A 26,989-nucleotide genomic window follows, 5' to 3' on the forward strand; every position below is an offset into this window, starting at 1 on the left:
GATCAGCTGGAGAAGGGAAAGGCTACCCACTCCAGTATTTCGGCTTGGAGAATAGTCCATGGGATCACAAAGAGTCTGACAGAACAGAGTGACTTTCGCTTTCAGTTTCACTGAAGTTCCCTGGTAAGGCTTCCTGTTGCAGGGAAGCCTGCAATGAGTTCTACTGAATTTTAACACTTTGTGTTCATTTTCTGAAAGTGAAGCATGACTGTGACTTATGTGGTTTGTTTTGGCGGTAAACCTCAGGCCGGACCTCATTGTGTTGGTAGCCCAGTGGCAGGCATTAAAAGAAATATAACTCCCAACCTCACTACTGAAAGAAATCAAGAAGACAAGAGAAGTCAGGCAAACATCCATAAAGGTGCTTTCCAAATTGTGAATACTTAAAATTTTTATTAGGATACAGGATCATCCATTTTTTCACTTATGGATATACCTTATTATACTGGCTAGGAATCCAGTGCAGTGTTGAATTGGTGAAATTGGCCTTCCTTGCTTTATTTTTGATCTTAAAGCATTCAATCTTTTACTATTATGTTAGCTAACGGTATTTCATCAATGCCCTTTATTAATTTGAGAAAACTATCTATTATTCTTTAATTATCACCTTTTATCATTAATGGATGCTGAATTTTTCACATTTTTCATATATCTGCTAATATAATGAATCACATTGATTGACTTTCCTTTTTTTTTTGGCAGTCTGATTCCGTTTAGGCTTTATTGTGCTTAATTTTTTTTTTAATTTTTTTAAAATTTTACTTTATTTTACTTTACAATATTGTATTGGTTTTGCTATACATTGACATGAGTCTGCCATGGGTATACATGACCTCCCAATCCTGAACTCCCCTCCTACCTCCCTCCCCATATCGTCTCTCTGGGTCATCCCAGTGCACCAGCCCCAAGCATCCTGTATCCTGTATCAAACCTAGACTGGCGATTTGTTTCTTACATGATAGTATACATGTTTCAATGCCATTCTCCCTAATCATCCCACCCTCTCCCTCTCCCACAGAGTCCAAAAGTCTGTTCTATGCATCTGTGTCTCTTTTGCTGTCTCACATACGGGGTTATCATTACCATCTTTCTAAATTCCGTATATATGTATTAGTATACTGTATTGGTGTTTTTCTTTCTGGCTTACTTCAGTCTGTATAATCGGCTCCAGTTTCATCCACCTCATTAGAACTAATTTAAATGTATTCGTTTTAATGGCTGAATAATACTCCATTGTGTATATATACCACAGCTTTCTTATCCATTTGTCTGCTGATGGACATCTAGGTTGCTTCCATGTCCTGGCTATTATAAACAGTGTTGCGATGAACATTGGGGTACACGTGTCTCTTTCAGTTCTGGTTTCCTCAGTGAGCGTGTTGAGCAGTGGGATTGCTGGGTCATAAGGCAGTTCTATTTCCAGTTTTTTAAGGAATCTCCACACTGTTCTCCATAGTGGCTGTACGAGTTTGCATTCCCACCAACAGTGTAAGAGGGTTCCCTTTTCTCCACACCCTCTCCAGCATTTATTGCTTGTAGACTTTTGGATCGCAGCCATTCTGACTGGTGTGAAATGGTACTTCATTGTGGTTTTGATTTGCATTTCTCTGATAATGAGTGATGTTGAGCATCTTTTCATGTGTTTGTTAGCCATCTGTATGTCTTCTTTGGAGAAATGTCTATTTAGTTCTTTGGCCCATTTTTTGATTGGGTCGTTTATTTTTCTGGAATTGAGTTGCATAAGTTGCTTGTATATTTTTGAGATTAGTTGTTTGTCAGTTGCTTCATTTGCTATTATTTTCTTCCATTCCGAAGGCTGTCTTTTCACCTTGCTTGTAGTTTCCTTTGTTGTGCAGAAGCTTTTAATTTTAATTAGATCCCATTTGTTTATTTTTGCTTTTATTTCCAGTATTCTGGGAAGTGAATCATAGAGGATCCTGCTGTGATTTATGTCGGAGAGTGTTTTGCCTATGTTCTCCTCTAGGATGATTGATTGACTTTCAAATGTTAAAACAATCGTTCATTCCCAGGATAAACCTATTTAATCACTGTATGTGTATTATGCTAAAATTTTATAAGAACTTTTGCATCTATGTTGATGAGAGATAGCAAATCTATAGTTTTGTCTTAAAATGTCTGACTAATTTTGGCATAGATAATACTGGCCTCATAAAATGAGTTAATTGTATACCCTGTTTATTCTATTTTCTGGGAGGATTTATGTAGACTTGATATGCTTTCTTCTAAATATTGCTTCATAGAACTCATAGAAGCCACCTGGGTCTGGAATTTTCCTTGTATACTCCTAATAGCAAGTTGAGTTTCTTTAATAGATATAGAGTTATTTAGCTTATCCATTTTTCCTTGAATGAGTGAGGTGGGATTATAGCTTATACAAGCTGTCTATAAGACAAATAGATTTTTGTAAACCAAAATTAATTCATTTGAATTGTTTCACAGATGACATGTTTTAGAAAACCAAGCAGGATGGCCTGGGGTATTTGCAAGTGGGCACATCCTATAAATAAAATTCCCATTATGGACCCAAGATAGGCAGTAATTTTGTGTTCATGACATCACATTGAAAAATAAACCTTCAGGACAACAGGCATATTCACTGTTACTTTTTCAAAATATTGGAATATATACTGCATATAAGTCAATTTTTAGATTACTTATCACCTTACTATTTCAATACTTATGACAAATTAGAGATCAAAAATATGAAAAGATATTCAACAAAAGTAGAAGATAGTTTAAGATCGTCATGACATGAATATAGTCAAAGTTCCAGGCAGAAGAGAGAAGAACTAACAGTAGCAGGAAGGAAATAATACTAGAAATAATTCAAGGCAAGTTCCCAGAACTAAAGGGCATGAGTTTATAGATTTTAAAAGCCATGACAAAGTATATGATTGTGAAGTTTTGAATTGGAAGGAATAATTTCCTGAAAGCTTTCAGAAAGAGAAACAAAAATAAAACAAAAATCTGATCATGGAGAAAGGGTTGGAAATCAAAATAGCAGGAAATGAAAAGTGTTAATTTAGCCAGAAATTGTGATATAACTCTTTTAAGAGGCTGGAGAGAAGAAAAAGCGGTTAAAAAAACAAAACAAAAAAACTAAATTCTCATCTACCATAGTAAGAAGTGAGTCGATGATCCATCTCAATGAAAAGTCCAGAGATAGAAAGAAAAGGATGCTATTTAGGTATTTGGTAGTAAAAACAAACAAACAAACCAACCTGTTTCAATAAAAGAGTGAAAGGCCAGTAGTCATGGGTTGGAGAAGGGACTACTGTTTTTCAGTATCAACTTTGTAGAATGAATACTTTTCTAACTATATGTGTTAATAATTTAGCAATTAAAATTACAGAGTAGAAAAGGATTTGCACGAGGTTTGCGTGGGCCTGTTAAATATGACACTAATACTTCTTCTCCTTCCAGATTCCCGGTACATTCTCTTACCTGTCGTGTTACATCACCTCCACATGCACTTGCAAGAACAGAAGGACCTGATCATGTGTGCACGGATCCTTAGCAACGTATTTTGTCTCATCAAGAAGAATAGCTCAGTAAGTAAACACAGGTTATAGGATATAGTGCCCATCAGATGGCTTCTGGAAAGAAAATTTTAAGTCTTCTGAGAAAACACACCAAAGAATCATCCTTTGAGACTCTCGTTTTCATTTCCCTCTGTGTTGGACTTTTTACTTTTCTTCTAAAGGAATTTCTTTTTTTTAACCTTGTAGGATGGCTGTAGCCCCAAATAACCTGCATGTCTTAAACTTGTATTTCAAGAAAGAACTGAATACCCAATGAGAAAAATTAGAAATCTCAAAGCCTCCCACATGTGTCTTTAATCTTGATAAATCCTCTTTCGCAAGAATAAATTATTGCTTGCAAAGACAGTCTGTTTGGGCCCATTCAGTGAAAGACTGGATGATGATGGTCAGAGCTCGGCCACAGGCCTTGGGCCAAGCCCTGTACACATAGTGAAAGCTAAAGAGAGGCCCAAGAGCCTGGTGGTATCTAATCACTCCATTGTCATGGCTCTAGGAATTCCTGTCAATGTTCCTGACTCTTGAGGAATTGCAGTTTGTATTAGACGATGCAGTGTCAACAGAGAAAAATCGCATGCTTGCTTATAAACAGGGGTAACCCCCTGCATGCTCATGGTTCAGAGGTCTGGTGTGAAGTCCATGTGCGAAGGATGTCCTAGTTTAGTTCCATCAGTTTGCACCTGTTTACTATGCAGCCTTATCTGTAACAACTTTTACAAAGCAGGATTGGCAGTGAATGTTGGGATGCCTGTTTCTCTGCCTCCCACTTACTAGCATGCTATCGTTTCCCCATTTTCGTTCCCTCAGAGTTATGATCACCTTCTGAAGAGCTCCACAGCCAGCTGGCATGTGCTTCCAGTAGAAGTCTTGGACACAGGACTCTAGTACTGTGGGAACAGTTGTTCAGTTGCTAAATCATGTCCAACTCTTTGTGACCACATGGACTGCAGCACACCAGGCTCCTCTGTCCTTCACCGTCGTCCAGAGTTTGCTCAGACTCATGTCTATTGAGTCAGTGATGCTTATCTAACCATCTCATCCTCTGTCACCCCCTTCTCCTCCTGCCTTCACTCTTTCCCAGCATCAGGGTCTTTTCCAGTGAGTCGGCTCTTTGCATCAGGTGGCCAAAGCATTGGAGCTTCAGCTTCAGCGTCAGTCCTTCCAATGAGTATTCAGGGTTGATTTCCTTTAGATTGACTAGTTTGATCTCCTTGCTTGTCCAAGGGACTCTCAAGAGTCTTCTTCAGCACCGCATTTCAAAAGCATCGGTTCTTTGGTGGGAACAGAGTTGGCCCTTGAGAGAAAAAGGCCAGAAACTCTGTCTGAAAGTATGGTGCAAGATGCCTGCATAGGAGGGACCATTGCTTTTTACACACCCAATTCAGTAAAGTACAGCTATACCGTGCCTAGTGAGAATGTTTTTGCTAATTCTCATTGCTGAGAGTGAGAAGTAAGTTTAAAAGGTTACCTCAGAAAACCAAAAACGTCAGGTGTTAGTACAGATGATTTTTTTTTTTCTCCTCCTATTTCATTGTTGAAGTTTTGGTCAATTTTTGCACTTATCTTATAAGGAAGTCAGAGCAGAAACTCTGTTCTGGGGAGAAATCTTTAGTAGTTTTCTTTCCAGTGTAAGAAAGTTTATCAAAAAATCCCAGCCAAAAGGGTCCTTCAAACTCATACTTTGTAAAAGTTTTCTTTGCAAAAGTAATCTTCTTGCTACACAAAACATTTGTCATCATAGTCCTTTGCCTGATGCAGGTATAATAAGAACTCAAATCCAGTACCTTTAGTCAGTGCAGAAAATTTTGCTCGCTCTCTCTCAAGTCCTGGGGCTTAGATAGTATTCATTTTGCTTTGGGAGAGCAGTCCCACCATGGCCACTGACATTAAGTCCAGTCTGTAACTAACATCATTCATTCAGATTGAATGCTATTTGCTAATCTTTACATTCATGGGAAATAGATGGGGAAACAGTGGAAACAGTGTCAGACTGTATTTTTGGGGACTCCAAAATCACTGCAGATGGTGATTGCAGCCATGAAATTAAAAGACGCTTACTCCTTGGAAGGAAAGTTATGACCAACCTAGATAGCATATTCAAAAGCAGAGACATTCCTTTGCCAACAAAGGTCCGTCTAGTCAAGGCTATGGTTTTTCCAGTGGTCATGTATGAATGTGAGAGTTGGACTGTGAAGAAAGCTGAGTACCGAAGAACTGATGCTTTTGAACTGTGGTGTTGGAGAAGACTCTTGAGTGTCCCTTGGGCTGCAAGGAGATCCAACCAGTCCATTCTAAAGGAGATCAGTCCTGGGTGTTCTTTGGAAGGACTGATGCTAAAGCTGAAACTCCAGTACTTTGGCCACCTCATGCGAAGAGTTGACTCATTGGAAAAGACTCTGATGTTGGGAGGGATTGGGGGCAGGAGGAGAAGGGGACAACAGAGGATGAGATGGCTGGATGGCATCACCAACTCGATGGACGTGAGTTTGAGTGAACTCTGGGAGTTGGTGATGGACAGGGGAGCCTGGCATGCTGCAATTCATGGGGTCACAAAGAATTGGACACGACTGAGCAACTGCACTGAACTGAATTGAACTGAAAAATCACTTTATAGGAATAGTCATTTGCACTTAGGAGTTTTGGAAAATGACCCATGCAACTCCAGTGATGAGAAGAGTAAATGTAAACACAATCTGAAATCAAAATATTACAAACTCTTAAAACCAAGGGGGATGTTTAGTGAACTGTCAGGCCCATAGAGGCAAACTTAACTCACAGACAGACACACACCATGTTAGTGGCATAGCTGGTGTTCCAGATTAGTTTGGGGTGTGTTCCAGACCATCACCCCACCTTTTTACTTGCATCCCAGGTTCCCACTGCACTGCGGAGCCACATAGTCTTGGGTAAAGTGTTAACATCTCTGTGCCTTTTGTTTTCTATGAAAGGTTATTCACTTAGATAAATTAAGGGAGGTCCAGAACTGACGAGCTCGAGTCCTTTGTTAGGACTCTTATTTTAGGCCACAGTTTCCTGATCACATTATTTTTTTTTCCTTTAGGAAAAATCTGTGCTGGAGGAAATAGATGTGATAGTGGCCAGCCTGCTGGACATACTGCTGAGAACCATCTTGGAGATCACCAGTCGTCCGCAGCCATCTGGCTCCACCATGAGGCTTCAGTTCCAGGATGTCACGGTAAGGCCATGGCACACAACAGCAGAGTTGTGCTTATCAAAGCCTCAGTTGCTTTGAGGGTGGGTTGCTGTAAGAATCTGGGGAATCTGAACTTGGGAGATGATCTATGTTCATTTCAAATGTATGTAAAAACCTTCGTTTTACCAGGGGATGGAAGTAAGAAGCGTGTTTGTTAAAAGATCTTGGATTAAGATATTTCTAATTGCAGAAAGGCCAAATTGGCCCAGTTCCCTCCCCCCCCCCCCCCATTTTGCCCAGTTGAAGTTAATCTGTGGCTCTATATCCTCAGTCTCCTTGATAACTATTCATTCTCTTTTCATTCATCAAATTGCTTGAGAAAGTTAGAACAATGAAACAGACCAATAGCAGTCAACGGTCCTAAGTTTTGATTGTGAATTTTTCGCTATGGCTAGTAAGGATCTTAATTTGGTGGCAGGTTGGTGGGGGAGGTCAGTTTCCTCAGCTATAAATTATAGAAGCTTGCCTTGGTGATTTTGAGATATCTTCAAGCTCCACTATTTTATGAATCTAATGTAATATGAGTTATAAATATTAAGACATAAATTATGTGATAGTTTATTTGTATATATATTTATATGTGTAGAGAGAGAGATGGATGGATGGGTACATAAATTTTCACATTTGAAACTCACATTCAGTTGACCAGTGTGGGCTTTTTTTTTTTAAGGTCTGATTCAGAACATTCTTCTAAATACCACTTGCAGAAATGGCAGTAGATGCTATAGTTTTCATGGTTATTAACCAAAATGTCAGCCTTTTGCTGTTATTTTTACAAACCATGCACTATAGAACCACTATCATAAGAATGTTTGCCTAGCTCCTGATGAAGATTTTTTTTTTCTTTCACGTAAAGAAATAGAGGGTTTCCCAGGTGTCTCAGTAGTAAAAACCCCACCTGCCAATCCAGGAGGTGCAGGTTCGATTCCTGGGTCTGGAAGATCCCCTGAAGGAGGAAACGGCAACCCACTGCAGTATTCTTGTCTGGGAAGTCCCATGGACAGAGTGGGGTACAGACCATGGTGTCGCAAAAGAGTTGGGCAGGACTTAGGGAATAAACAACAAACAGCAACAAAATAGAAAGCCCACCCTGGCTGTCCTGCCAGGGTTGAATGCCTTAAGGATGGCCATCTTGTATTGCATTTTATTTTCTCTGCTTTCAGAGCTGAGATTTACCTGGTTCTTCCTGCCAAGCTCTGGGTTTGGGAAGCAAAGTTACTCAATTTCTTTTAAGAAACAAAGGTTAAAGATTGTATGAAAAAACTTCCTAATATATGTAATAGTTGTACTGCCTCATTAAGGAAAAGAAGAGCAGGCTATTCTCATGATCTGGTGGAATTTCATGTGTAAAATGCCACTTACCTCATGGGGTTAGCTTTGTGTATTTGGCAACTCTTTGGTCCATAGTAAATGCTCAAAACATGTTTTTGCTTAAAACCACTGGAGATCATTATGGATTTGAAAGTTTGCAGGAGTTTTGAATTTTTTTTTCTGTCTTCTCATGTTTTTCTTAAGTTTTTATTTTGTGATAATTTGAGTCACATGCAGTTGTGAAAAATAATACAGATATTCCATGTTCCTTTTATCTAGTTTCCCTAATGGTAACGTCTTTCAGAACTGTAGCACAGTATCACAACTAGGATATCGACAGTAATGCAGTCAAGATGCAGAATATTCCACCACCCCAAGAATCCCCTATCTTGCCCTTTTATAGCCAAACTCAATTCTCTCCCATCTTCACCTCCTTCTTAAGCCTGTCAACCGAAAAATTTGTTCTCCTTTTCTTGTTATTTTGTCATTTTAAGAATGCTGTACTTGAGTCACTTTGCTGTACAACAGAGAATTGGTACAACATTGTAAATTGACTATGATTTTTAAAAAATTTTTAAAAAGAATATTATACAAGTAGAACCATACAGTACATAACTTTTGTGATTGGCTTTTTTTTTTTTTTTAACTCAGCTTAATCCTCTAGAAATTCATCCAGGTCATTGTGTATGTGTATATATACATATATAAAAATATATGTATCTGTTCCTTTTTATTACTCAGGAGTTTTCATGGTGTAGATGTGCTATACCAAAGGCCATCTTGTTTCCAGAATTTGGCTGTTACTAACAAAGCTACTATAGACATTTGCATGCAAGTTTTTATGTAAGCATAAGTCTTCATTTCTCTAGGATAAATACTCCCAGGAGTATGGTTGCTGGATTGTATGGTAGTCGCCTATTTTGGTCTTTAATAAATGGCCTTACCTATTTCCATAATGGGTGTATAACTTTACATTCTCATATATGCAGTGTATAATGAATGACCCAGTTTCTCAGAACCTCAGAAGCATTTAGTGTTGTTGCTTTGGGGAGTGGGGAAGGATGGGGACACTGATAGGTGGGCAGTGGTAGCTTATCATGGTTTTGACTTGCATTTCCCTAACAATTAATGAGGCCAAACATCTTTTCACATACTTTTTTGCCATCTATCTATTGCTTTCAGTGGAATGTCTTTTTATGTCTTTTCTCCTTTTTCTAATTGGATTGCTGTCCTTGGTTGAATATGTCATTTACAAATATTTTATCCCACTCTGTAGCTTGTTTTTTCATCCTTTTACAGGGTCTTTTTGTTGTAGAGAAAAAGTTTTTAATTTTGATGAAGTCCAGTTTATCAATTTTTCCTTTGATGGATCATGCTTTTGATGTCAAGTTTAAGAAATCTTTTTGTCTAGCTCTATATTCTGAAGGTTATCTCCTAGGTTTTTTTTTTTCTTTTTCCCTAAAAGTATTATAGTTTTATATGTCACATTAAAGTCTGTGAACCATTTTGAGTTGATTTTTATATTCATTGTGTCAGATAATTTTAACATCTCTATTATCTCAGTGTTGACATCTCTTGTCGTTTTTCATTCAGTTTGAGATCTTCTTGGGTTTTTGTATGACGAGTGATTTTCAGTTGAAATCTGGACATTTTTGTATTATAAGACTCCAGATCTTATTTAAACCTTCTCTTTCACATGGCTTTATGTGACAACACTTAGCAAGGAATGGGTTAGGATGCCAATTCACGATCGGCAGTTGCAGGCAGAAATCCAGGCTCCTTATCTTGGCTTCACTGACACAGACGAGTGGTCATGAAAATACCTGCCCCCTTTTGACTCTCCATTCTGGAGACAGATGTTGGGGTGTCCCGTCACAGCCTTGAAAAGAGGGAAACATGGACTCCCCGTTTGGCTCTTGTAGGTTTGAAAACAGCCAGAATTTTTGTGATGTTGAGCTACAGTAGAGAAGTAACTGATAAAAGTTTTGTCTTGTTAAACTTACCCTTTCCTGGTGCTTTGGCTTAAGAGAGCAGGCTTTCTGGAAGGTACCGAGCGGAGGCAGGGGTCAGGGGTGGTTAGGGAGACTGTTGCAATTACTGTTACTTCAAGGAGGCCAGCTTCTTCAACTCCAGGGGCAGGATATCGGAGGCAAAAAGAAAACCCAGAGAACACTGCACCCTGTCCTTCCTTGGGTCTGAGGTCTCTAGCAGGCCTGTTCTCTTTCCACTTTCCAGAGTCATCTTGTTTGTTTTATATATAATGGAGGGGTTTTTGTTGTACTTGGCAGAAGGAATTGGGAAAAACATATACTCCAGCTTCCCAAAAGCAGAAGAAAGTCTCCTTCGTTTTGGTTTTGCTGGTGACATTTCAACTGCTTCCTGGCAATACAGCTCCAACACAGTCCTAAAATTATAATGGCCGACCAAACAAAATCACAGGAAATGCTCCACGTGGTCAAAGACTTCCCAAGGTCAAAAGCTAAAACACTTTGTCAAACTACTTTGTATCTGTCAACAGGGTTGAAACTGTCAAATTTTTCTGGGCCATGCATGACCTGTAGGTCTTCACAGCGTAACGTTGTAGTTCAGTTGCTCAGTTGTGTCCGACTCTTTGCAACCCCTTGGACTGTAGCCCTCTAGGCTCCTCTGTCCATAGGATTTCCCCAGCAAGAATACTGGAGTGGGTTGCCGTTTCCTCCTCCAGGGGATCTTCCCCACCCAGGAATCGAACCCATGTCTCCTCCTTGGCAGGTGCATTCTTTACCAGTGAGTCCCCTGGGAAGTCCTCACAGTATAATAATCAGTGCCAATTAAGAGACTTGAGAAGGCAGTGAGTGATGCTCATTGGTGGGTTTGGGCAGACGGGGTTTGTCTGGTTTGCTACAATTTTAGGAAAATCACATAAAGTGAAACCTTTCCCGCACATAGCTGTTTTGTGGCCCTTGCCATGTACCAAACCAAACTCTGGGTATGTGGGATGAAATTTGCAAGGAATGTGCACTTAAATAATTTGGTATCTTAGATTTTATAGATTTCATGCTTTAAGATAGGTTTTTTTTTTTCCAAGTCCTCAGGCAGACCTTGTCTGGATCCTACTCTGCCCTTTGATTACCTGTACATGCTCTTGGGCAAGCTTCTGTTTAATTGCCTTTAAAACTGAGAAAGTAATTGTACTTATCTCAACATGAGTTTGAGGGTGTCATCAAATGTATAGACGTGTTTAAACAATATCAGTACATTTTAGCCATTAGTAATTGTGGTAGCAACACCAGTCCATAATATTATTATTATTGTAGAAGTAATATCCATGTTGTTATTGTTATTGAATGAATTGAGTTCGGCTGCTTCCCATTTATAAGATCAATTACACACTCACAAATGGTGGAAAAGAAAGATGCCTTTAATCAAAATGCCAGCCATCTGGGGAGATGATGAACTCAGCATCCCGTGAAACCACCTCCAAAGATTCTGCTCAGCAACAGAACCTTTTAAAAGAAACAAGGAAGTAACCTCAGTTCCTCATTGAGATAGGGTGTCAGTATCACCACCATTCTTCAACTGTGTGCAGATTGGTCCAACCCTTGTGATCGTCCTTTAGGTGTTATCTTGTTCATACAGTTCGGTCACACATTTTGTTCAGATTACTGAAGGGAAAGCTAGAAAAGAGATCTGGTCATTTGTTCATTACTTATTCTTCATTTCTACTTCTTTGATCTACAGAAAGAATGGACCAGTTAGGCAAAGTATTGTGTGATTAAAAGATTTGAAAGGTGTGTTGGGCTAGGGATGAGTAGAACGTGAGGGTGCCTGGTTTAAAAGTTAGTTATAGTGTATCTCTGCTAAAGTGACAAGGAAAAGGGGCTTCCTGCTGAAGGCAGTTTCCTATAAGAGCTGCTTTATTGTTGTTGTTGTTTATTGTTGTTCAGTTGCTAAGTCGTGTCCGACTCGTGACCCAACGGACTGTAGCCCTCCAGGTCCTCTGTCCTTGGGATTTTCTAGGCAAGAATACCGTAATGGCTTGCTGTTTCCTTCTCCAGGGGATTTTCCTGACCCAGGGACTGAACCTGCATCTACTGCATTGGCAGGCAGATTTTTTACTGCTGAGCCACCAGGAAAGGCCCTTAGAGAGCTACTTATTTTTTAACTAATTCTAAGGTGAGAAATAGGTCCTGATCATTGGCCAGGTTATTTCTCTGGGCACTGAAGACCTAATTTCTTCCTCTTTCTGAATTAGAGAACAGGCTCTCTGAATAGGGAGCTTTTCCATGGCAGTCCTACCCTGACACCTTTCTGTGTTTACAGAAAAAGTGCCCACCATAAGCAGACATGCTGTGGGTAAAAGCCGGTGCCACTGTGTGCCATGGTGAAGTGTTTCAGCTCTCTGCAAGTGCCACATCTTCACCCTGTCTCCTGGTAACACCAACAGGGCGACTGGCTCCCACTCCTGTCATAACTCCGGATAACAGTAGCCTTATCTTTACCATCTAAATGGGTTGTACTTTTTGTTCTTCTACCGACTGCTGTTTAAGCTTTAAAATACTCTCACTAGTTGGGGGAGTCGGGGGAGAGTAGAGCACCATTGTCGGAGAAGGCAATGGCACCCCACTCCAGCACTCTTGCCTGGAAAATCCCATGCGTGGAGGAGCCTGGTGGGCTGCAGTCCATGGGGTGGGTAAGAGTCGGACATGACTGAGCGACTTCACTTTCACTTTTCACTTTCATGCATTGGAGAAGGAAATGGCAACCCACTCCAGTGTTCCTGCCTGGGGAATCCCAGGGACGGGAGAGCCTCACTGGCTGCCGTCTACGGGGTCGCACAGAGTCGGACACGACTGAAGCGACTTAGCAGCAGCAGCAGAGCACCATTGTAATCAGTTCCTTTCAAACATCTCATTGTACATGGAAGCAGATTTTATAAAGAGGCATATATGGCCATTTGTTCACCCCCGCAACTATTGGACTCCAGAGTTCCTTACCATTGGCAAATGCATCTGTGTGCATAGTTCTGTTCAGCACCATTTATAGTGTGGGTGACTCAGTTCAGCAGGAGCCGTGTCTAAGACATAGCTCTACATTTGCCTAATGTTTCTGTGTGCTATGGACTGTGTTTGAGGGAAGAAGAAGGCAGAATTCTGTAAGGGGGAATTTTTGGGGAAATTTGGGTATATATAATGGAAGGTTTCTTGAAGACGTTATAGCCATCTACTAATCTTATTCCCAAGTGTTGGTGGAAATGGCCATTATACTCAATCTAGTTGTAATATGGATGCAACCACTGTGGCGTGGAGTTCTTGCTAAAGGTGATTTCTACTTAAATTCCAACATTAATATGAATTGAACCTTGGCCAACAATAATTTTTTATTTTTAACAAATTATGAGTCTATGGCTTTCATGCAGACACTTAAAGTCTCTTAAAATTACAGGTGAAAAATATGTCAGTGAAATATTGGACATCTCGGCCTTTTAACAGGGTTAAATGTTCCTAAACTGATGAAGTGAATAAATAAAATGACATTGTAAGGTAGATACTGGAATTGACAACATGTCTTAAATGTGCCAGGATGAGAGATTAGCATGACAAGTTGTTTGCACTGGGCCTAAACTGGATGTGACAGAGATAAATAGTCAATAATATGGATTCAGAGAGACATTCTCTTAGTACAGTGACTGCAAACATTTAATGAAAATCTTCTCATTTTTGAATAATTTTTATGATTTACTAAAATCATTAAAAATAATGTCATTTAAGATATATCACTATTCATAGACAGAATGTATGTTGAAATAAATAGTCTAAGAATGTTAATCTTGTAGGTACATTGGAGATAGTGTGGTTAAGATGTAGAAAAACCAAAGATGAAAAATTGAATGCATTTCCACTAACTAGATTTGTGTTTTCAGGTTGAGACATAAGAACAGCTAAAAAGTGCAGACATTAACAAAGTAATATATTGAGCTTAGAGGGTATTTCTGCTAACCCATACTGGTGAGCTCTTAAATATTTGCCCTAAAAAGTGTGTAGAAATATTAATTTGTCATATCTGTGTGTTGCAAATTATTACACACATGCAAGGAGTCAACTTACATCTCTTGGTACCGTGTGTGTGTGTGTGCACGTGATGTGTGTGCGGGCGTGCACTCAGTCACTCAGTCATGTCTGACTCTTGCAAGCCAGTGGTCTATAGTCCACTAGGCTCCTCTGTCCATGGAATTTTCCAGTTAAGAATACTGGAGTGGGTTGCCATATCCTCCAGGGGATCTTCCCGACCCAGGGATGGAACCTGTATCTCTTGCATCACCTGCATTGGCAGGTAGATTCTTTACCACTAACATGGCCATAATGTAGCATCCTTGGGGCTCCCGTGGTCTTAGTGGCTTTGACTGTCTTGACTTAGCTACTGCTATTGGTAAATTCCACTTCTCTGAGCTTTTAGTCTCAAGTTGTACATATGAGTCTATAATATTTTCGCATGTAAACTCAAAGAATCCAATTCCCGATTAAACTGCAGTTCTCTAAATCCACATTCACTTACCACTGGTTACCTCTTTTATTGTGCTTACACTGTTTTAAATGTACTTCAGTTCAGTTCAGTTGCTCAGTCGTGTCCGACTCTTTGAGACTCCATGAATCATAGCACGCCAGGCCTCCCTGTCCATCACCAACTCCCAGAATTCACTCAAACTCATGTCCATCAAGTCGGTGATGCCATCCAGCCATCTCATCCTCTGTCATCCCCTTCTCCTCCTGCCTTCAATCTTTCCCAGCATCAGGGTCTTTTCTAATGAGTCAGTTCTTCGTATCAGGTGGACAAAGTACTGGAGTTTTAGCTTTAGTATCAGTCCTTCCAGTGAACATCCAGGACTGATCTCCTTTAGAATGGACTGGTTGGATCTCCTTGCAGTCCAAGGGACACTCAAGAGTCTTCTCCAACACCACAGTTCAAAAGCATCAATTCTTTGGTGCTCAGCTTTGTTCACAGTCCAACTCTCACATCCATACATGACCACTGGAAAAACCATAGCCTTGACTAGACGGACCTTTGTTGGCAAAGGAATGTCTCTGCTTTTGAATATGCTGTCTAGGTTGGTCATAACTTTCCTTACAAGGAGCAAGCATCTTTTAATTTCATGGTTGCAGCCACCATCTGCAGTGATTTTGGAGCCCCCCAAAATAAAGTCTGACACTGTTTCCACTGTTTCCCCATCTATTTCCCATGAAGTGATGGGACCAGATGCCATGATCTTCGTTTTCTGAATGTTGAGCTTTAAGCTAACTTTTTCACTTTCCTCTTTCACTTTCATCAAGAGGCTTTTTAGTTCCTCTTCACTTTCTGCCATAAGGGTGGTGTCATCTACATATCTGAGGTGATTGATATTTTCCCAGCAATCTTATTCCAGCTTGTGCTTCTTCCAGCCCTGCGTTTCTCATGATGTACTCTGCATATAAGTTAAATAAACAGGGTGACAATATACAGCCTTGACGTACTCCTTTTCCTATTATACTTAAAAGTAGGTAAATTCTTTGCTGAGCAAAAGTTTCATTGAAAACAAATATTTTGTTAGAAATGCATCAGAAAATGCAGCAATAATGATTTTGTGTGTGTGTGTGTGTGTGTGTGCGCTCAGTCACTAAGTTGTGTCTGACTCTCTGTGACCCCATGGACTGAAGCCCTCTGATCTCTTCTGTCCATTGGATTTTCCAGGCAAGAGTGCTGGAGTGTGTTGCCATTTCCTTCTCCAGCAGATCTTCCTAACCAAGGGATCTAACCCACCCATATCTCCTGTGTCTCCTGCTTTGGTGGGCAGATTCTTTTCCCTCTGAGTCACCAGGGAAGCCTGATAACAATTTTATAAGGCCTCAGATCTATGGATGTTATACTTTTTTTTTTCTTTTCATTATTAATTTTTAAGATTTGGATTTTATAGGAGTCAGTTGCATAGCACCCAAGCACAAAAGAATCACAATTAACTTTAACTGTTCTTAGACTTGTGGTTGCTGAGGGAAGTGGGGGTGAAAGAGGAGGGATGGATTGGGAATTTGGGGTTAGCAGATACAAAGTAGTATATACAGGATGGATAAACAAATTGTCCTCCTGTATAGCACAGTGGACTATCTTCAATGTCCTGTGATAAGCCATAATGGAAAAGAATATGAAAAAAGATGTTTATACATTCTATGTAACAATCACTTTGCTGTACAACAGAAATTAATACATTGTAAATCAACTCTATTTCAATAAAATTTTTAAAAATTAACTGGTCTTAAAAGGAGATTGAAACCAACATTATGCTGTGTATGGCTTTCTCTACACCCAGCAAGTGAGCTGATAGGCCCTCTAATGAGCTGGAGAAGATCATAGGAATTCAAATATTGAGCAGGAAGTTATAGGAAGAGCTTGGAGTATAAAAAGCTGGAAATAACTCCAATTCTGCCAATTCTTTTTAGCCCACCAAACCTATATTTTACTTTATTTCAATTAGTATTCCCTACGCTGTACGGCAGAAATTAATACAACATTGTAATCAACTACAATTAAAAAAAAGAAAGAAAAAAATTAGTATTATATTCCCTGCCTTATAACACTGATATGAGGCTTAAATGATACAATGAACCAAGGCACAGTAAATGCTTAATAAATAGTCAGAAGCCTCATTGCCTCACCTTCTTTAAGTGTATGTAGTTACTGCCCTACTGAAAAGCTTCCACCTAAGTTAAAAAAAAAAAAAAACACTCTAAATTATAAAATGCATGTGTACCAAGTAAATGATCATCATCACAGGGAGAAATTTTGACTGTAATATCATGGTTAATTTAGATTAAGACAAACAATATCATAGGGTAAATTTGAATCATAGTGGGGTTTTTTCTTCAAGTGTTCTATTTGAGAGCACTTTGAGAGTTGACAGTTAAGTTGTTGATGTTGTTTTATGTCCTTTCTAAAAAAATATGCTTGCTCTTTTTTTTTCATTAGGGGGAGTTTGTTGCTTGTCTCCTGTCCTTATTACGGCAAATGACAGATAGACATTATCAGCAGCTTCTTGATAGTTTCAATACAAAAGAAGAACTAAGGGTAAGTGACATTATACCGTGTTCTTTAGTATATCTTTTTAGTTTCTCTTTTTCTTATTTATCATCATTCAGAAAATTTTTGGACCGTTGCTTTATCTGATTCCATTAAATTCTGTTTTTTATCAGATTTATCCACAGATTTGCTCTTCTGTAAATTGACTCTTTAAAATTGCTGTACCCAAGCCAAGAAGTTAATTCTTATTTTGGATAAGCATATAAGATTTGAAACATCTATCATCAAAGTCCAATAAAGTAACCTAGAAATAGAGTAACAAAATTAATGAGACAAAATCAAATAGACTGTCTAGTAGTGGTGATATTGCCTTAATAGAAAATAAGGGAGAATATATTATCTTCATAGAAATAACCTTAATATAGAATAAGGGAGAATGTATTTTAGCTGATTTCATCCTGCTAAAGCCACAGTGAGAAGTTCTGGCTACAACATTCTGACTATGGAGGCAGAGTTTATATCTGATATTCTCTATAGGCTGTAGTCTAATCACTGTGCTGTGCTACTCTGACAGTCTAACATTAAATAGAAAATATTGATGTCTGGTTTGTAAAAGTCTGATCTTTGCTAAGATTTAGGGAACCTTATTGCTTCCTTCCTTTAAGGCTTGCTGGTGTGCTGCAGTCCATGGGGTCGCAAAGAGTTGTATACAGATGGCAACTAAACAACAGCAAAGCTTCCTTTATGGTGTACACTAAAATCTTAGAAGTTGATTGTCCTCGGTCATAGGAGTGATCTGTCATCTGTCACTAATTATGTTTATTTCTCTTCCATTGCTTCAGTTTCCAGACAGTTTCCATACATAAACCATCAAAATGGAAGGGTTTCTCTAGTGCTGGTGAAACCACCCTCCTTCTCAGATGGGACTTGAACCCACAATCTCTGACTTAGGAGGGGACTCAAAACCCTTCTTTCCTATTAAAACTGCTCACCTTCTCACCTGAACTTACTGAAGCTCAGGTTCTTTGGTCACAGAAAGAATTCCAGTAAGAGGTGAAGTGATAGGCAAACAGAGTTCATTAGCATAAAATGCTTATGAGAGATACAGGTGGGCCAGCAAGAGTGCAACTCCAAGAACAAAGAGGGCTACATTTTTTGTAATCAAAGAAAAAGTGGGGAAAAGACCATCTTCTTCCTCATTTGGGGGTAGATATAAAGGTTTTACATCATCAGTTCTGCCTTTGAACCCCGTGTGCTCTGAGACTGTCATGGCGCTATTTAAGTCACATGTAGATTAGCAAAAGGGTGCTGCTGCTGCTGCTGCTGCTGCTGCTGCTGCTGCTGCTGCTAAGTCGCTTCAGTCCAACTCTGTGTGACTCCATAGACGGCAGCCCACCAGGCTTCACTGGCCCTGGGATTCTCCGGGCAAGAACACTGGAGTGGGTTGCCGTTTCCTTCTCCAATGCATGAAAGTGAAAAGTGAAAGCGAAGCCACTCAGTCATGTCTGACTCGCAGCGACCCCAGGGACTGCAGCCTACCAGGCTCCTCAGTCCATGGGATTTTCCAGGAAAGAGTACTGGAGTGGGTTGCCATTGCCTTCTCTGGCAAAAGGGTGTTAACATATACTAAAATACAGTAATTCATCTCAGATTTTGATATAATATCCTCTTTCAAATATTTTCTTTCCCCTTTCACCTGTATTCCTGTCTTGACTACATACAGAAATGCTGCTCTTCAAAGACCATCAATTTCCTGACTTTGTGTAACGTATCTATTGTCTTGTGTTTTAACTATCACGACTTGTTCACAAGTCGAGTGTGCCTTGCACCTGAATGCACCTGATCTTCCTTAAAGGTGGTATAGATTGTTGCTAGATTACTGTCTTTTTTTTTTTTTGAGTGATTAGCAATGGCACCCCACTCCAGTACTCTTGGAGTACTGGAGGGCTGCCGTCTCTAGGGTCGCACAGAGTCACACATGACTGAAGTGACTTAGCAGCAGCCTATAACAGTCTCACAAACCCTTTTAAAATTCTGTTTGTCTTTAATCCTCTAGTGAGATTTCTAAACTATTTAATTTTCCTCCTCTGTCCCTATCACTGAGGGATAAAGAACTATAAGACAGTCGATATAGTTACACTGTAAGAATTGCATGATTAGAAGCCTTCACGGTGTCAATGGTTAGGGAAAAAGTGGGAACAGTGTCAGATTTCATTTTGGGGGGCACCAGAATTACTGCAGATGGGGACTGCAGCCATGAAATTAAAAGATGCTTGCTCCTTGGAAGAAAAACTGTGGAAAACCTAGACAGTGTATTAAAGAATAGAGAGATCACTTTGCTGACAAAGGTCCATATAGTCAAAGCTATGGTTTTTCCAGTAGTCATGTATAGATGTGAGAGTTGGACCATAAAGAAGACTGAGCACTGAAGAATTGATGCTTCTGAACTGTGGTGCTGGAGAAGACTCTTGAGAGTCCCTTGGACAGCAGGGAGATCAAACCAGTCAATCCTAAAGGAAATCAGTCCTGAATACTCATTGGAAGGACTGGTGCTGAAGTTGAAGCTCCAATACTTTGGCCACCTGTTGCAAAGAGCCGACTCGTTGGAAAAGACCGTGATGCTGGGAAGGATTGAGGGCAAGAGGAGAAAGATGCGATAGAGGATGAGATGGACTCATCATCTGACTCATTGGACATGCGTTTGAGCAAACTCAGTGAAGAACAGGGAAGCCTGACGTGCTGCAGTCCATGGGGTCGCAGATTGTTGGACGTGACTTAGTGACTGAACAATGGTGTCTCAGAGCAATATTCATAGTTTTAATATAGACAGTGCATAAAGATCACTTCTATTTGACTTTTAAATGTTGTATGATCTCAGATGAATTTTTCAATTCCTTGGATCAGTTTACAAGCTGAGTCATATGAAACAAAGAATAGATTTGGGCAGGTGTAATCTATTTGACAGTTGATTAGCGTATGTCCAAGCCTGAAAATATCATGTTTTTCATGCTTGTATTAATATTTAATCTTGAGATTAGAATTTTAAATGGATAGATAGATCTTAGAGTTTATCTACTCTACATACAGAAATCCATGTGATTAAAAAGGAAAATAATTGTGCAGTTATGAACTATCATCACAAGTTGAATATTTAACACAGCTGAGGAATCATTAAGTTTTACAAAGTTTATAACTTCATATTTCAAAATTCATATAGGAAAAGATTACGTATTTTCACAGAGCCTAGGAATTAAAAAAAAAATGTGGAAAAGCATAAGCCAAAAAAGCATTGTTTAATCTAGGTATTGAGTTTTATGCTTTAATATTCATGTTAACAATAATAAAGCAAATGAAAATAATGAGTGAAATGTTTCATGTGATTGACCTTTTCAAAAGACACATGTCCCTCTTCCAAATAGTGGGGCCTAAAAACAAAACAAAACTGCACTTTAAGGTCAGGAAAATTATTTAATGATATGACTTCATCTATCCTTTAGGAAATACAGATTGAGCAATTCAGGCATACCAAGTGCTATCAGTGTTGTTATGTAACCAGCAGCAAAAAGGCCAGTTCCTGTTGGGGGTGGAATCAAACAGGTCATGGGCAGTGACATAGGCAAATGAGAGTGGTGAAGACACAGAGTCAACACACAGTGCTTCAGAGCATCTAGGGCAGCCAGCCCAAACTCAAGGCTAGAGGAAAACTTGCCAAAGGAAGTCTTGGCTGAAAACTGAGTAGGAGTGTGCTGGCCATGTTTGGCTAAGACATTCAGCTCTCTCAACTATGTTGTTGCTCAGTGGCGAAGCTATGTCTGACTCTTTGTGACCCAGTGGGCTGCAGCACACCAGGCTCCTCTATCCTTCACTGTCTCCCGGAGTTTGCTCAGATTCATGTCCGTTGGGTTGGTGATGCCTGTCTAAACATCTCATCCTCTGCTGCCTCCTCCTTTCAGCTGTAATGTCACCCAGATATCCTGATATACCACGTCTACCATTGTACCGTTACTAGAATCTGAAATATTTTTGTTTATATATATCCCAACTCCTAGCTACTAGGTTATATAAGCTTCTTGAGTCTGAAGCCATTGCTGGTTCACCACTGTATCCTCAAGCTCAGAACTTGCCTAACACATTATCGGTATTCAGGCAACATCTGTGAATTGATGGACTGACTACAGAGTTTAGAAGACAGTTGTAAAACATAAACCTCTCTGAATATATATAGACTTTATTATGAAGACATTGGAAAACTATGGAGAGTTTTAAGAAGGGACAGACGTGATCACATTTATATTAAGAAAGACCTATCTGGATGCACTATGGAATTATTGGATATTTGGTAAACTTGATGAGCATTTTCAGTGCATTGATAAGAGTGGGAAGCCAAGGTGTCATAGGCTGAGGGATTAAGAAAGAAAAAGATGTAGTGGATGTAAACTGTATTTCAAGAAGAGGAGTATAAGGTGTCTACTGAAGGAGAACTTGGGCTATTAGAGGAATATTTATCATGGAGAAAGCTTAAACATGTTGAAATATTAATAATCAGAGCTGGTAGAAAGGGAGACACTAAAAATAAAAAGGTGCTAACTCACCAGGGAAAGTCCCTAAGAAAGCAGCAGGAGGGACCTAATTAATCTTATGCCTTGCCCAGTGTAAGACTGGAAGGGAAATAACTGGAGTGAAGGCAGGCTGGAGGCATTTATCTTATGAAAGGCTAATTAGTCATCTGGTTTTCATCTGTATTTTAAAAATTCAGATGTCACCTTTTAGCATATAAGTTTTTCATGTTCTCAATTTTCTTTGAAGTCAGATATCTGTATTCATGCTACTGAAACCTATGTTACAAGACTTTCCAAAGATGATTGCAGTGGTCCACAGTCCCTTACCTAGAGTCCTCATGCCACATGCATTTCAGAAATCAGAATGTTTGCTATTCCAAAAAGATAATATGGCACGTGTACTGTGTAGCCTCACCCACAGCATCTCCAGGAGTACTAGCCGTAGCAACTGCAGTTTGACCCTTGAACAACATGCAATTGAAAATCCACATGGAACCTACGGTCAGTCCTCTGTGTATGTGGTTCCTACCTATCTGTTTCCTCTGTATCTATAGCTCCACATATGCTGATTCAACCGGCTACGATTGTGCAGTATTGGGGTATTTACTGTTGAAAAGCTGAAACTCCAATACTTTGGCCACCTGATGCAAAGAACTGACTCATTTGAAAAGACCCTGATGCTGGGAAAGACTGAAGGTGGGAGAAGAACGGGACAACGGAGGATGAGATGGTTGGATGGCATCACCAACTCAATGGACATGAGTTTGAGCAAGTTCTGGAAGTTGGTGATGGACAGGGAAGCCTGGCCTGCTGGAGTCCATGGGCTCGCAAAGAGTCAAACCTAACAGAGTGGCTGAACAGAACTGAATTGAACTGAACTATTGAAAAAAAAAATGTATAAGTGAGTCTGCACAACCCAAACCCATATTGTCAAGGGTCCACTGAATAATCAAACACCTCAGTGTTTCTGCAGCTAAACAAAATATTCACTGTAGGTGGGATACATAGTGAAAGTGAAGTCGCTCAGTTGTGTCCGACTCTTTGTGATACCATGGACTGTAGCCTACCAGGCTCCTCAGTCCATGGAATTTTCCAGGCAAGCGTACCGGAGTGGGTTGCCGTTTCCTTCTCCGGGGATCTTCCCAACCCAGGGATCGAACCCGGGTCTCCTGCACTGCAGGAAGACGCTTTACTGTCTGAGCCACCAGACCTTCTAAGTAGTTTGGTTTTGCTGCCAAATGGATCCTCAAACCAAAAGTCTTCAGAGGATGGTGGCATTGTATTCTCATAAAGGAGCTGAGGACCTCAAAAAGCATGGAACTGAATCTTACGGAAACCTGAACAAACTTTTTGGCCAGCTCAATACATACGCGGCACTGTTCTAAGAGGTTGATTAACACTAACTCATTTAATCCTGAAAAGAACCCCGTGAGGTAGGCACTATTGTCATTTTATTGTGTCAGTTGCTTGACTCAATAAATATTTGTTGAGCACCTGGACTAGATGTCTGGGATATCAAGGCTAATAAAACAGTCTCTATTAATGCCTTTATGTTATTAGGGCATCTAAATCACTCAGTTATAAATGTGTGTGATATGTATTGATATAACCAACAGTGATGATGGCTAATAGTTATGGAGTCCCTCCTTACCCTCACCCTCACCCTCACAGCCATGAACCAGATACAGTGCTAAACTCTTTCCTTGCAGAGTCTTATTTCATCAACCCCTGCAGTGAAGATTGATGCCATTTCATTCCCAAGTAACTTGGAGGGCTAGGAATTCTATTAATGTCCCAGCTCTTGGCTTAGGCAACAAAATTCAACTTTCCCTCATGCTTTCATAACCCAGAATCTTTGATCTAAAATTGTATAACCTTTTCCTTTATCACCTCTTTAAAAGAAGTGAGCAAGTTCTAGTCATGAATTGCAGGTGTCTGGAAACACCAAAGCAGCGAGGGAGAGTTTGGGGAGATTTTTTTTTGGTTAGGCTGGAAATTGAATAAACAAGGAGTATCAGTAAGGAAGATAAAGCTTCACTGTTGTTGTTCAGTCTCTAAGTCGTGTCTAACTCTTTGCAGCCCCATAAACTGCGGCATGCGAGGCTTCTCTGTCCGTCACTATCTCCCTGAGTTTGCTAAAACTCATGTCTATTCAGTCAGTGATGCCATCCAACCATCTTATCCTCTGTTGCCTCTTTCTCCTCTTGCCCTCGCTTTTTCCCAGAATCAGGGTCTTTTCCAGTAAGTCTGCTCTTCACATCAGGTGGCCGAAGTATTGGAGCTTCAGCATCAGTCCTTCCAATGAATCTTCAGGACTGATTTCCTTTAGGATTGACTGGTTTGATCTCCTTTCAGTGCAAGAGACTCTCAAGAGTCTTCTCCAACACCACAGTTCAAAAGCATCAATTCTTCAGCACTCAGCTTTCTTTATGGTCCAACTCTCACATCCATACATGACTAATGGAAAACCATAGCTTTGACTATATGGACCTTTGTCAACAAAGTGATCCATCTGCTAACTTTCTAGAGTGATTAATGAGAAATCATAGCTGATACTGGAATTAGACACTGAAAATCCCAATAACCCTACCAGTTTAAAGTAATAAAGCATATATCCTCTTTTCCTTCACACATATATATTCTAATTTCCAGAGGTAACTACTGTTAACACATCAGGGTGTGTCTTCCTAGACTATTTTCTTTGCTGAATCCACATGCCTATGGATCATATTATTCATATGGGTTGTATTTCTTTTCACACAATAATGTATCATGGACATTATATAGCCCACTGCATCATTCATTTTTCTGAATCTCATTACATAATGTTCCAAACTTAATTATTCCCCTTTTGGTGAGCATTCAATATGTTTATGACTTTTTCCATTAGAAAGAATCCTTCATGGAAATGTAAGTTGGAACACTATTACGGAGAACAGTATAGATTCCTTACAAAAATAAAAATAGAGCTACCATATTGTCCTGTAATCTTAATCCTGGCCATATACCTAGACAAAATTCTAAATTGAAAAGCTACATTCACTCCAATTTCATAGCTGCACTATTTACAATAGTCGAGATATGGAAGCAAGCTAAATGTCTATCAATGGAGGAATGCATGAAGTTGTATGTATATACAGTGCACACCTGAAACTAACACAATATTGTAAATTAACTATACTTCAATAAAACGATTAAAAACATGAAATAACTACCTTCTATCAAAAAATATACATATGTATATATTAATATAAAGAAGGAATCCTGCCATGTACATCTTAATGTCAAGACATAGATCTCCATGGACTTGCGCCCTTATTACTGCAGAATGAATTTCTGGAATTTGAACTGTTGGATCATGGGATATACACATTCTAAATCTTAGTTGGTGCTGACAAATTATATACTGAGATCTTCAAATTACTGTTTTGGTTGTTCATTATTATTTTGTTTTCTTCTTATCAATTCAAAGAGAGATTTGGCCTAGCTGTTCCCCATGAGTCTCTAAATCAAAATGATTGTTGAAAGTATGTTGTTCTCAAGTATCTGCTAAGCCTCGAGTGTTTGGACTCCATTCTTGCTTGGAGAACTTGGGTGTCTGCAGAGTGACTATTGGAATCGCTGCTAGCGTCGTGAACAGGAGGCTGTTTCTTCTCCCTGGTCTTCAGGCCCTTGTGTGTGACTCATGGTCAGCTGAAGTGTGCAGGAGTGTGGCCCACGGTGCTGGTCCTCTGTATTGTTTCCTTCTCTGGAACCTGCCATTATTGAAATGAACAAAAGCAAAAACTAAGCAGTGATTAGAGTTTTTTTCCTTCTTCTGTAGTCAGTAATGTTTTATTATAACCCACCCTTTGTAATACACCCACCTTTTACTGGGGGCTAAAGTTTTGTCCATATCCCTGACATTTTATGTATATATAGAGCAGTAAAACTCCTGTTTTTTTGTTGATTATGACTTTTCATATGGAGCTGTGAGGATCTTGCCCTAAGCTTGAGAGCATACATGTTCTGAAAGTTAGATACAGCACTATTATTACCTTTCATTGTCTCTCTTATTTTAGCCCACTAGTCTCCAACAGGAGAAGGCAGTGGCACCCCACTCCAGTGTTCTTGCCTGGAGAGTCCCATGGGTGGAGGAGCCTGGTAGGCTGCAGTCCATGGCATCACGAAGAGTTGGACACAACTGAGCGACTTCACTTTCACTTTTCACTTTCACGCATTAGAGAAGGAAATAGCAGCCCACTCTAGTGTTCTTGCCTGGAGAATCCCAGGGATGGGGGAGCCTGGTGGGCTGCCGTCTATGGGGTCGCACAGAGTCAGACATGACTGAAACGACTTAGCAGCAGCAGCAGCTTCCAACAGTCATATCTGATCAAGTCTCAAGCCATCTGTAAAACCCTGAGGCCTTAACATTATCTGCAGGACAAAACCCAGTCTCTTGATTGTCTTCCTTATTCTCAATCTTCCTTCCACCCTCACTGTCCTCCATCCCTTTCCAAACACCTTTCACTCCCATCACTTAAGAATACTGTGATTACTTGTATATTCCTTGCAAACTGTATAGATAATTTTAAATTGCTGTTTCACCTCCTGCTTTAAATCTGGCTCAGGAGTCATTTTTTAAAAAATCTTATTTTACGGTGTGCTGGGTCCTCACTGCTGTGTGGGCTTTTGCTCTAGTTGCCGTGAGCGGGGGCGCCTCTCCAGCCGCGGTGTCTGGGCTTATTGCAGTGGCGTCTCTTGTTGAGGAGCACGAGCTCTAGCGCGTTGAGGGCTCAGTGGTTGTAGTTCCAGGGTTCTAGCGCGTATGCTGAACAGTTGTGGTGCGTGGGCTCAGTTGCTCTGCAGCATGTGGGATCTTCCCGAGTCAGGGACCAAACCTACGTCTCCTGCACTGGCAGCTGGATTCTTTACCACTGAGCTACCAGGGAAGCCCCAGATGTCGCTTTTTAAAAATGAAGCCTTCACAGACCACAGTCCCTCTCTGTGAGAACATGTGCGTTTGTTTTTTTGTGTTCTTGATGAATATGAGCTCTCTGAGAGTAAGGACTCTGTGTCCTAAGCATTAAATCTATTGAGTGAATCAACCCTCATAATGAATGTCTGATTGCTTCAGAAGCCATCTTTTTCCATGAAGTTATTTCAACTTATAGTCTTTGTTTTATTACAAAATAAAAAAATTCTATAGTTCTTGAAGATTGAGGGCCATTTGGAAGTTATTTTTGCATAATCTACTTAGTAAATTGTAAGGATATAAATTTCAATGTGATAATTTTGATTAACACTCTTTAATTGAGTTCATACCCTGAATCAACAGTGTC

General features: G+C 39.9%; 1 protein-coding gene across 1 annotated transcript in view; it reads left to right on the top strand.

The window, feature by feature from the left end:
• The window catches only part of DOCK4 (dedicator of cytokinesis 4), a 467,343-nt gene that overhangs the window by 338,824 nt on the left and 101,530 nt on the right, over nt 1–26,989 (top strand). Inside the window, exons 24-26 of the mRNA XM_052638395.1 lie at nt 3,445–3,572; nt 6,622–6,756; nt 17,059–17,157. Of these exons, the coding sequence (XP_052494355.1) occupies nt 3,445–3,572; nt 6,622–6,756; nt 17,059–17,157 (362 nt within the window). The remainder of the gene's footprint in view (nt 1–3,444; nt 3,573–6,621; nt 6,757–17,058; nt 17,158–26,989) is intronic.

Source organism: Budorcas taxicolor, chromosome 4 (assembly GCF_023091745.1).
Source record: "Budorcas taxicolor isolate Tak-1 chromosome 4, Takin1.1, whole genome shotgun sequence".
Lineage (NCBI taxonomy): Eukaryota > Metazoa > Chordata > Mammalia > Artiodactyla > Bovidae > Budorcas > Budorcas taxicolor.